General features: G+C 39.8%; 1 protein-coding gene across 1 annotated transcript in view; it reads right to left on the reverse strand.

The window, feature by feature from the left end:
* Nucleotides 1-10,888, reverse strand: part of MCMBP (minichromosome maintenance complex binding protein) — a 31,988-nt gene extending 21,100 nt beyond the window's left edge. The window contains exons 1-4 of the mRNA XM_027839874.1: nucleotides 10,783-10,888; nucleotides 3,583-3,668; nucleotides 2,759-2,899; nucleotides 418-459 (exon numbers count right to left, since the gene is read on the reverse strand). Of these exons, the coding sequence (XP_027695675.1) occupies nucleotides 418-459; nucleotides 2,759-2,899; nucleotides 3,583-3,668; nucleotides 10,783-10,840 (327 nt within the window). The 5' untranslated portion in view covers nucleotides 10,841-10,888. The remainder of the gene's footprint in view (nucleotides 1-417; nucleotides 460-2,758; nucleotides 2,900-3,582; nucleotides 3,669-10,782) is intronic.
* Between the last annotated feature and the right edge of the window lie 2,118 nt (nucleotides 10,889-13,006).

Raw genomic sequence — 13,006 nt, forward strand, 5'->3', positions numbered from 1 at the left:
CAAACATGAAGAATTTAAAGAAACAGGAAAATTTAGATACTGATGTAGAATGAAGTAAGCAGAAGCAGGAAAATAGACACAATGACTACCATAATGTAAATGGAAAGAACAATAAAACAAAACTGAAAACTGTATAATTATAACAACTAAGCTTAGACCTTGAGAAGAGATGAGGAAATGCACTTCTCTTCAGTGCAGAGGTAGTGACGAAGAGTGTGGTGTTAGTTTGGCAGAGCTGCCTTTCCCCCATCTTTCTGCACTTTTTGTTACAAGGCATAGATCACTGAGAAGAAACAGGATAATCATATTTGGAAATTTATGTGATGTAAAACCAAAAAGTTACTAATAAAAAGAAAAGTAATGAGTTCTAACATAAAGTTTTGATTTTTTTTTAAAATTTTAAGTTGCAACACATACCCCACATTCTGCTATGTCTCTGTATTTTCCAAAATGTAAAACCTGTGAACAACAATAACAAACTGATTCAACACTAATTCAAAACAAATTATTGCCTTTTACAGATCAAGAATCAGAACTGCTATAAACAGTAGAATGACAAAATTCAGAGACCAGATTATAAGCAGCTCTGAAATGCTTTTAAGTATGTATGTGTATTCAGGGACTCTGTGGAGTCTCCCTCAGATGCTTCTTCACCAAAAACTGTCAAATTCAGCAGTTAGTTACTAAAATCTATTTGGTAAATAAACTGTGCAACCTATGACCTGAAGCATCAGTACCATAGGTAGGTAGGAATTCAGCATTAGTTTTATGACCAAATTAAAGCTTAAGATCGTAATCTTGGTATCCAATATCTAATAATGGTATCCAAATATCTGACAAATGGTTTAAAAACAAAGAGATTTCTCCATAATATTACTGCTACAATATTTTAACTTTACCAATTAAAAGCCCAACAAGTCTAAAATTACACAAGGACATGTCTCTTAGAGGCAGCATGGTGTAATGGATAGGGAGCCAGCTTCAAAGTCAAGAAGACTTGAGTTCAAGACCCCTCCTCTAACACATACTGGTTATATGTCCCAGGACAAGTCATTTAATCTTTCAGCGGTCTAGGCAATACTCTCAAACAATAAACCATGAAGGTACCAATCTGCATTGGTAGAAGTTTGTTCAATAGTTTCCTCTTCTAATGAAATCATAGGTCCAGTCACTATTCCCTACCCTAGAGAATTCTTGTCTCAAGTTTTAATTTTATAACTATAGTAGAGATATTCATAGCATAATAATAACAACATAATAATCTCTCTTAAATTTACACTGTATTCCCAAGGTCTCAACAGACCTTCCCTACTTAAACAGTAAGTTTCATGTATCTGTCTTTTCCCCCTACAGAAGTAGATAATATGATCTTAAATCAACTTTTATGTAAATGTGCTTTTTGATGATCTAAGATAATTCCAAAAGACAATTCCAAAAGACTAATGATGGAAAATGCTATCCACATCCAGAGAAAGAACTATGGAGTTTGAATGCAGACTGAAGTATACTATTTTCTCTTTTATTGTTGTTGTTTTTTCTTTTCTCATGGTTTTTCCCTTTTGTTCTGATTCTTATTTCACAACATGATTAATGCAGAAATATGTTTAAAATGATCATACTTGTATAGCCTATTGCATGCCGTCTTGGGGAAGGGGAAGTGGAGAGAGGGGGGAAAATTTAGAACTCAAAATGTTATAAAAGTGAAAGCTGAAAACTAAAAATAAGTAATAAAAGTAAAATAACATTTTTTAAAAATGTGCTACTTTCTCTTAGGTCTCTGGTAACTTTTTAAAGGTTACTCTACACTGAATACAGAGAAATGTTACCTGAAGAGACTTATCTAATTTACTAAAGTCTTCTAGGCCTTGTCTGGCCTTGCAAATAAATCTTATGTCCTTACTCATGATAGAGAAGTGGGAGCAGAGAATGTGGTTTTGTCAGAGATGATCTCTATATCATATCTTTGTTACAAGGGAGGATTCAATGGGGGAGGGGGAAGAAAGGGGAGGCACACTGGAAAATGACTTGTATCCCCAAACATCAATAAAATATATTTATATTAGATTAGTAGAATTCATTTAGCAGATACTCTAGGTCTCAGCTGGTTAAGGTTTTCTGCTATCCGTGAATCAGGACCCTTCAAATATGATTTCTAAAGCTTTGGAGCACACTGTTTTTAAGTATGGATCTGGTAATTCTCCAAATTGCGTGAAGTCTTCAAAGACCCTTATAAAAATATACAAAACCCCCACTTATACCAAATCCTGTAACTCAGCAGAGAAAAATGGGAAACGTACCAACAAGGTAGGATACCAAGACGGCACATTCCTGACTATACAGTTTTCCTTGTTGTTCAGTCATTCAGCCGTAAACAACTCTTCATGACCCACGGACCACAGCAGACCAATGCTGTCCGTGGGGTTTTCTTGGCAAAGATATAGGAGTGGTTTGCCATTTTCTTCTCCAATGGATTTAGGCAAACAGAGGTTAAGTGACTTGCCCAGGTCACTAGCTAGTAAGTGCCTGAAAACATATTTGAACTCAGGTCTTCCTGACTCCAGGCCCAGCTCTCTATCCACGGACTCACCTAGCTGCCTCTACAGTTTTATAGATAGCCAATTCTAGTTTCAATTAACCAGAAAATAGTTATGATGCCAAAGCTGAACCAGGCATAATTTAAAATGCTTTATACTTAGTATCTAAAGAATAACTATAGTTTCATTATTCTGTGGCTAAATTTTAAAGTAGCAATACGTACCCGTGCTTTTGTATTTGGGTCAACTGTTTCATAGATTCCCATGTAAAACTCAGGATCAAACATATCCTGAACCATACAGCGGAATTTCACAAAACTGTTGGGCTTCAGATAATGAAGGGGAACATCATTCAATGATGGTACCTTAACAGGAAAAAATTTAAGTTTAAAACAAAAGTAAAACTAGGCAGATACACAGATTCAACAATTATTTATCACACCCCTATGTTTCATTCTATACACTGTGCTATTTATTGGGGATACAAACACAAAAATGAAATAATCCTTGTCATCAAGGAGCTTACATTCTATCAGGGAAGACAACTATTAAGGATATCATTACAGGCCAAAATCTCCACATGGCAAAAGATTTCCTTCCAAGTCTCACCTGGCAACTTAATTATCCCAATATCCAATACAATGAAATCACACTTCAAAAGATTTTCATAGTTCCTAAAAGTTCACTATAATTGTATTTGATCTTCCTACATGTAAATAAATACATCCTCTCTTCAAGAGAAATAAGATCTGCTCTACAAATACTGTAGATATCAATTCCAATCAAGTTAAATCAAGGAAAAATATTACCTGAGACAATAGCAACGCAGGATTCTTGTCAATTACTGCCATCTAGAGGCACTGAGATATAGCACCTATCTAAACTTCTCAAATTGAGGTAGAAAAAAAATATTCACCTTGAAGACATCACAATAGCATCTTAACTTACTTACTAAATTGAAAAAAACAGAAGTTAGTGACATCAACTTGCCTATAAAATAATCTAAGACTTAATTCACAGAAATAAGAAACAAAAAAAAAAAGCTTACCCATTTAGTAGCATTATTTTCTTTTAGCTTTTCTTTAAAATATTCAGTTACTTTCTTTTCCCAGTCAGAATTTAATCCATTTTGGGCTGAAAGAAGAAAATTCACCTTTTTAAACCACTGGTACAAACCACTGGATTGGCTGCTAAATTGCTAACTGGTTAAGTTAATCATTCATACACTTGTCAAAATAGTCACTGCTAAATTGAAGGGTAAAATGCAGAATATAAAGAAGATATTTTTAAAAAAGAACAACAACAAAAAACCTAGTTCCAACCATTTACCAAACAGGACTGTGAGTTGTCAGCTCTACAAACTTTGAAGTATTTGGTAAACATAAGTTATTATCAATAAGCAGTTTAAAATAGAATTTGGAATAGCTTGTATCTATCATTGACTTACTGTGTTTTCCTCATAATAATTCTGTGAAACAGTGTAAATATCACACATACTTTACAGATGAAGAAAGTGAAGCTAAGTGAACTGACCAAGCTAATACCTCAAAACCAGGTCTCAGTAGACCCTGCTACATCACAACACCCAGCCCCCTACCTTCTGCAGATGTTCTGTTATTAACTACCAGTGAGATACTGAGTCACTGCTTTAGTTCATCTTGTAGATGAAAAGCGTTTCTCATATCCAACTCCAAAATTCCATAGTGAATTAAAATGTCCAAGAGTTAAAAGACAAAGTGGAGTTGGGTTGCTAAAGTTTGCTACTTTGCTCTTTCATCTTTTAGTTAAGAACATTTTTCACTTTAGTCAAAACTCTCAGCAGACAGATTAAATTTTTTTGTTATCTCTAGGTCCTAGAGAGTAGAAATGTAATAGTCATTCTCATGTTTACATAAAAATGCAATGGTCTGGTGCTCTGGATCACAGTCATATTATATAGAAATCATTCATTTTCAGATATTCTTTGTAACAAGATCAACAAACCATTGTTATTCTGCAGCCATTTAGGCAGAATAATAGTGATTTATTGAATCTTTTTACAGTGGTATTTTATCTGTATATTTGTAGTAATATTTCATGTTTATATATCAGTTTAAAGATGTACAAAATATTTTCCTCAATTAATATTGAAAAATAATTTCATTAAATGAAATAGAACAGTTTTAATTTCGTAGATAACTGAATCAAATGATTATAGAAACATAGTCCATATTTAGAAGTTTATCAGTTTTACCTTGTATTCCCATTTCACTTATGTAAGTAATTTATACAACCTTGCTCCAATGAAGCAGGTTTCAACGATAGGGATATTCCTTCCAATCTTTCAAGGTTGTAGATCACTGCCTATCCAGAGTGCCCAAGTCCTATAAAATCATGTTGGGGTCCCGCCCCATATGCCAGGAGCCTTTGTATTCCCTTGACATGAGATGTGTACCAGTGGCTTACATGACTAATTCATCCACGTCTTTACTTGGATGGCGAGCCCATCTCTTTTTTTTTAAATTGTATACTTCTCTAATGACAGCCTTTACACAGTTTCTCCCCAAGAATTCTTTTATTGTACTATTCTAGCCTGCTCATACTCACAGTATTACATGCACTTGCTTGAACATCTACAGAATGTATCGTTTGGCCTGGAATATCTGAGGTTCATTTTAGCTCTAAATAAATGACCCTATGCTCCTTGGCTCCTCCTTACTACCTGTGATCACGGCTATTTATTGTTCAACTTTTCAGCCTCAGTTCCCTCATCTACACAACTGAGGTAATAATTAATAATGCCTATCCTACTCATACAGCTACTGTGAAGTACTATGTAAATTATAAAATGCCACAGACAAATGGTATGGTAAGAAGAACACTGTATTTAGAAGGTCAAAGGTCTAAAGGTCAAAGTCCCAGCTCTGCCACGTATTAGCTGTAGGACATTAGGCCTTCTTACTGGCCTTGGATTATCTGTAAAATGAAGGGACTGGGCTAGTGGATCTTAATGTAACCTCTGACTGTAACATCCTATTAAGGATCCTATTATCCTGTTTAGTTACTACTTAATAGATGATGAGGAGGCAAAAGCAATGTCGGTCATAGTCGCATTTTTGGTATAAAGAAAATGCTACAGTAATAGATACCAGAAAAAACATTTTGTATAAAATATTCAATGTACCTCCAGCTCTTTAGGGCAGTGCTAACCCTTGAAAGCTTACTCCATTTAATCAGCCCAGTCATCTGACCCTGCCTCACCTTCATCTTTCTGCAACCTCACTCACACAACAGTGATCAGATCAACACTACTACCGATCATGATTCCAAAGGACTAGTAATGAATGAATGCTACTCACCTCTTGACAGAGAGGAAATGGTCTCAAGATATATATAGTTTTGGACACGATCAATATGGAAATTTGTTTTGCCTAACTACACATCTATCTATGCGTGTGCAGGTGTGTGTGTGTGTGTGTGTTTCAAAGGTTTTGTTTTTATTTTCTTTTTGGGGGTGAGGTGAGATGAAAAGTGAATGCTTGTTAATTTAAAAATAAAAGAAACTAAAAACAGCTTTTGGAAAAGGTGTGGAAGGTATCAATGGACTGCCCTATGGCTCTATTTACCATCCCTGCTACTTATTCATCTCTGTCCTTGGTATCTCTCCCTTTTAGAATGTAAGCTCCTTAAGGACAAAGACAATCTCTTACTTGTATCCCAGTGCTTAGCATAGAGCATAAATCCACTTAACTCACTGCAACTACCTCAAAGAATCAGTCTTGTCTCACACACGAAGCTATTATGCAAGACTCTTACATTCATTTTTTAAAAAAGCTCATGTTCTTCAGTTAATACTGGTCCTCCGAAGAAAGCAGCCTCCGTCTCTTTAAGGAGCTTGCCACATAACAGCAAGTAGGCGAGTCAAACAATGAAAAGGTATCCAAAGGGAGTACAGTCTGAGCTTTTAAATGACACTACAAACAGTAAACGTCATATTAGGTGCAGAGGGAGAGAGAGATGCAAGCTGAAGCAGATCAGCGGGTGCTTTTAAAGTTCCTTTAGGGCAGGGTCTTGCTTTCCTTTTGTCTTTGCAGCCGTTTGCACCCAGTACTACAAAATACATGCTTGTCTGCTAGAAGAGTCAGAGGAAGCTTCATGAAGAAGAGACAAGCTATCTCAGAAGGCAGAAAGGATGTGTAGTTAGAGAAAATGAGAGTATTGGGAAACAAGGCCAAAACGAGATTTTAGATAGCACTGCATGGTAGGTTGAGAGGTTTGGACTTGATCCTTTAGTTTATGGGTAGCAAGTAAACATTTGTCAGCAAAGGAAAGACTACAACAATAGCATGCAGATTGGATTAAAGTGAAGAAAGAGACTAGAGTGAAGATGACCACTGATGGAGCTGTTAATGCAGCAGTTCAGTTTATGTGCCATTGAAATAAAAGGGTATCCCACATGAAAATTTTTTTTTTTTAGTTTCTACTTATATCAAAATTTCAAAGCAATCAAGCAATTTGGATGTCCCCAGTCTCTCACAATTGGATTTTACCTTTGTAAATAATACAGGTCCACTAACCTGAGAAAAAAAGTTAAACCAAATACATAAGGCAACAGTCTCACTGCACAAAAAGACTTCATCTACATGTAAAAAACAAACAAAAAAACCCAGCAAAAAACAGGGAGAAATGATATTTCCTTATATCAGAAGGTAAATTACCTCAAAGTGACTCAAACACTTGTTAAATTAAAAATGCTTCTCTTAATTCAGTTTCATATTACATTGCACAACTTTTACAATATTTAGTCAAAAACTGATTAGTGACTACATTGTACTATCAGAATTAAATACAATAAAATCTAAATAATTTTTTTAGAGCCCTCTAAGAAAACATGGCTAGGTTTCATCAAAGAAAGTAGCTTTTAACATTTATCTCCTTCTACAAGACTATCCCACAATGGAAATTAATACAGATCTATTCATTAGTTCCTGGCAGTGACCCTGGGTTCTTGAAGTATGTGACAGGTAAGCTCAAGCCATGGTAGATCCACCAGCTATTAGAAAGGCTTTGAATTTGGACCCAGCAGATTTCATGACTGTCACCTAAGAATAGGCCTAGCTAAATTCAGAAAGGCTCAACAGAAATGTGGGCACTTAGGCAATAATTCACTCAACTCTGATGGGGAATGGAAGGGTTACAACCCGACAGGATTGGAAGGGGTTTCCGAACTTTGAATACCCTCCTCAATCTAGATTGTGGAATACCAACAACAATGACTTTTTTAAGGTCTAAAGGAAAATATCTTAAATATGAGATTAAGCACTTTGTCGGGCAAATACAAACCCAAATCTCTACTTAAAACAGAAATTCATTAATTGAAAATGGGTCGATGAGGACAGACCTGTTATGTCACAGGACTGGAGGGCATTTAGTGAGGAAAAAACTCACTCATCAATGCAGGTCAACAAATGGGTTATTATTTTGCAATACAATGATCTTAGGGAGTCGCTGGGGTAACCCAGAGGTTGTGACTTGCCTAGGGTCAGAGTCAGTGTGTGACTGAAAAAGTTCTTGAATCTTAAAAGTCTTTTAGGCTTTTGAGGCTGGGTTCTTTTGGAGTAAATACAGCAATGTGCAGATGCAACACTAGATAACAGATAGGAGACTGGTCTTGGAATTGGAAAGACTTGGGTTCGGGTACATACTTTGATACATACTAGCTCTGTAACCCATGGGAAAGTCCCAGAAGGTAACTTTTCAAGTTGCAGATGTAGTTCACTACAGTGATGCAACCACAGGTTAAGGACCAAACAAAAAACAACAACAACAACAACAACAACAACAACAACAACAACAAAAGGTCATATTTGTTCCAGGGGGTGAGGAACCTGCGGCCTCCAGGACACATGTGGCCTTCTAGGTCCTCAAGTGTGACCGTTTGACTGAATCTAAACTTAACAGGCAGTTTTGAACAATTTTCTGTTCAACATTCCTGCTTGTGATGGTAAGTAAAAAATCATTATTTCAAAACTAAAAAGACAGTTACTCTATATTTAGGCACTTAACAGTCATGCTATACGAGGAAGTAAAAACAATTCTCTCCTGTCCAGAGACTGACTAGAAATACACCTATTTTCATGCCACATTATCTACGTTAACAAACATCTATTATTAAAACAATGTTTTATCACAACATGACATGAAAAAATTGTGAAATTGCCATCTTTCAATAGTGTTAACTGCAAAATATTTTTAAAAATCAAGTTTTTGGTTTATTAATATACCAAGATATCAACATGGGTACTGTTTTATTCATAACTGCTATACAATGATAATCCACGGAACTTTAAAAACACTGTTGACCACTGTTATAAAGCTGATGGCACCATAGATCAACATTGTATGCTTTCTGTGCTATGAGAAATGCACATCTCTGTGTGACAAAGACAACATGATCTGAACAAAGTATAACCAAATCTTTGGTATACAGTAACAACCCCCCCCCCAAAATCCCAAGAAACATTTTTGGTGGAAATCCTAAAATGTAGCATACATTTTCTTCTCTAATTAAACACAGTATGCTATAGATAAATCTGTTAACTTTTGCTTTAATTACTCGGGGTCATCAGTAAGAATATCAACTATTACACTCTTCTTTACTAGAGTGATGCCCTTGGAGCTGCAAAGAGCTTAAGACAGCAAGTTCCTTCATGAAAGGGTCTTAAATACTATATTTTGAGTTGGTCAGTTTTAAAATAGATTTCCTGCTTCTTCCCTTACTTCAGCTGTTAAGTCTCCCTGTTGTTCCTAAGATGATGATGGTCTGCTGGCTGCTTCTATTCTGTTGTAGACTAGGAAAATGAGTTAGTTGTCAGCAAATTAAAAGTAAATAAACTGCCAATATTCCCCCATCCCTCAAGATCTTCTACAAATTTATGGGCTTTATGTAATTTATTATTTCTGAAATTTACTTCCTACTTACTTCTGTTCTGGACAGTTAAGGTAGCCGGCTGGATAAAGGACCTAACGATAAGTGAGCTCGGCAACAGCCAGCTTTACATGCTGCTTTACAAATCTTATTTTATCTTAGTCTCACAAGAACCTTGGGAAGTAGATGCTATTATTATCCCCATTTTACAAAATTTGAAGCCACTTGCTCAGGGTCAGGCAGCTAGTAAATGTGGAAGGCTGAAATTGAACCCTAAGTCTTCCTGACAAGTCCAGCACTCTATTCACGTTTGTACCACCTCACTGCCTCCCTCTGGTACCACAACACGTTCAAAACATGGTTTTTTTCTTTTTTAACTTTACCCGATTTCTAAGGGCAGTGGGTGGCATGCCTGGTTGGAGTCATGAAGATTCAACGTCCTGAGTTCAAAACTGGCCTCAGACACTTATTAACTGTATGACACTAGGCAAGTCACTTAACCCCGTTTGCATTGGTTCTTCATCTGTAAAATTAGTTGGAGGAGAAAATGGCAAGCCACTCTAGTATCTTTGCCAAGAAAACCCAAATGGGGTCACGGAGAGCCGGACACTAACGAACAACAACAATAGAGGCAACAGAGTTTTTGAAGGTTCAAAGTTTCTAGTTTGGTGGTAACAAACCCAAATTAATTTTCCTTCCACTTACACCACGGTAGGAAACTGGTAGTCAAAAAGCAAAAACCAACGATTATTGTTATTGGTTAGACACCAGAGGAGCGGAGATAATATACGTGCCCCTTAAACGTCCTACAGTAAACATGACAGCCTGCGATGGATAACCAACCCCAGGACCCGGCCATGTAAGCCCGGCTTCCAGCGAGGGCCCAAGCTCTGCTTCGCAGGGGGCTGACCACAAAGCTCCGCAGCCCTCCCCTCTTCCACGCGCCCATGCCAAGGAAATCCCACCGCGGACCTCGCCGAGGGTCAGCCGCGGCCGCTATTTCAGAGCCCGGCAGTGAATGGCAACAAAGTTTCTGGTCCCTCCGCGCCCTCCTGCGGAAGGGCAGTCACCGGACCCCGGGACCACCGTCCGCGCCCCGGGGAAACGGGGCCCCGAGCCCGGGCGGCGGGGGCCGCGTGCCGGCCTCGGGGCGCGTGGTCGTGCGCTGGTTGGGGGAAGGGATCCCTCGGGCCGCCCCCTTCCTCGCTTCCCGGGCACGTAGGATTTCCCTGAAACACCCAAGGTTCCTGGGGGGGGCGGAATCCCCCATACCGCGACCCCGAGGAGGCGGCGGCAGAGCCCCGAGCGGCCGGGACCCCTCCGGAGGCGCCCCCCACTCACCGAAGAAGCCCTGCACGATGCCGAGCGGATGGTTCAGCCAGTCGTCCCCGCACGGCATCTTGCTGAGGGGCGCGCGGAGCAGGCTGCCCCGAGCGGGGCTCCCAAGGCGGCGACGGCCGGGCGGAGGAGACAATCGCACGGCCCTCCTCCCTCCCGGGGGCGGCGGCGGCGGCTTCCTCCTCCGCTGCTCTCCTTTCGGGGTCCGACCCGAAGCCCCCGGCCGCTCCCTCTCTCGCCCACACCCAAGCCAGGCAAGCCGCAGCGGTCACGGAGCGTCACTACCCGGCCTCGGGCTCGCTCCACTCCCGGCAGCAGCAACTTCGGCGGCGGCTACGAGGCGGAAGCGCGGGGAGCCCCTCTGGCCCCCCGCCTTTCTCTACCCTATGGCGGGAAACGGACGCGCCGACGGCGTCGCCTCTGACCCCCGAGCGTGAGCTGGGGAAGGGGCGGTGGGGAATTCGGTCGAGCTAGAAGGAGGGGCGGGGCGGGGCTTCCGGGCTCTGGCGGCGTCGTCGGCGTCGTCGCCATTTTGGAAAAGGGCAGGAAGGGAGGGCAAACTTGCGAGGCGGGGCTGTGCTGAAGCGCGATTCCCTCGCGTCTCCGCCCCCGCCAGCAGCTGCCGGGCCCAGAGCGGACCGAACCGGGGGCGCGAGGGCGGGCCTCCTTCCTCCAGCCCCTCCAACGTCTTGCTTAGTCCAGGATTAAGGCTTTTATTGTGAGAAGGGGTCCCCAGGCTTGTCTGTGACACAGAGCGGGTTAAGCAGCCCAGATCTACAGATGAGAAAACTGAGGCAGGTGGCGGCGCTCTTTCCATAGTAGCACGGAGTAACTGCCCTCCCGCTGTTTTCTGACATCTCAGAAACCTGCCTCGCACGTCCTTGAACTTCTGACAGGTGGTGCAGAAGTCGGGGCGTCCAGCTCCCCTCTGCCGCCGGTGACATTCAAGGACTGAGTGATTTAAGCTCCCCCACTGGGTCTTACATGAAGGCAGAGATTTGGTGGTTGTGTAGAAGCCAAATCTGGAGGATAACCGTCTGGGTTGGGATGGATCTAATAAAAAGCTCATTTTTATTTCTGTGAAGTCCTACACTTTATATAAAGACACATACACATATATACACATATATATACTCCTTCTACATGTATAGACTACATATGCAACACTATATATACTTTGACTATGAATATACTATGCCATATATACACATAAATACATATTCATATAATATGTTAAATATGCAATACGTTAATGTTAAATATATGAAAACACATTAATCATAGTGAGATAAATTTTGACCAGGAAAAAGCCTGGGCAACTTGACCAGGTTAAAGAATGATGTCTTTAAAGGTGAGCTATTTGATGATCTTTGTATCTATAGTATCTGGTACTTAACTGGCTAAATAAATGCTTGGTTGAATGAATAAATGAATGCCTTTGATTACATGTCATTTAGACTTCTTTTGAAATTTTGATCACCAAAATGACAGGGGTGGGAAGTGACTTTAAAAGTCCCAATAGAAGCCTGATCCCTTAATTTTGCTAAGCTACCTCATACCTTATGCTTCCACAAATTTACAGATAGTCTTTTAAGACTATCAGCTGAGTATTTATCACCTCCCAATTAAGCTAAGAAAGTGTATTTCTGGAGTTAGCTAGATTGGGGTTCTGACAATATCAAGTGACTGATTTGGAAAAAGGACTTTGCAAATCCTTTAAAACTATATAAATGATAGCTATTACTATAATGATTGTAAGTGATCACTTCCCTTTCTGTCTTGATAGAACTGACCACACTTTTCATTCTGCTGGCCTAGCCTTTAAAAAGGAACCCAGGGTTTCTAGTGTATGATCAGAATAAGACTTCAGCTCTTGCCACCTCCCACAAAAGACCTATTCCAATTCCCCCTTGACAGTGGCCTCTCCTTCCACTCCCTGGAAGTTACTTTGTATTTATTTTGTGCTTTCTTTGTAGGAGCATAGATTTGGAGTTGAAAGAGACCTCAGAGACCCATCCAAGTCCCTTATTTTACAGATGAGAAAACTGAGACCCAGAGGCATTAAAGTAAAAAGGGTACATGAATCAGAGGCAGGATTCAGATTCAGCGCCTCTGACCCTAAGCCAATGTTCTTTCCTTTTTATTACAATGCCCTCTCTATTCATGTTGTTTCCCTTAATATAATGTAAGTTTCTTTAGCACTGGAATTAGTTTGTTTTTGTATCCC

This window comes from Vombatus ursinus, unplaced genomic scaffold (genome assembly GCF_900497805.2).
Source record: "Vombatus ursinus unplaced genomic scaffold, bare-nosed wombat genome assembly UNPS02014833.1, whole genome shotgun sequence".
In the NCBI taxonomy this organism is placed as follows: domain Eukaryota; kingdom Metazoa; phylum Chordata; class Mammalia; order Diprotodontia; family Vombatidae; genus Vombatus; species Vombatus ursinus.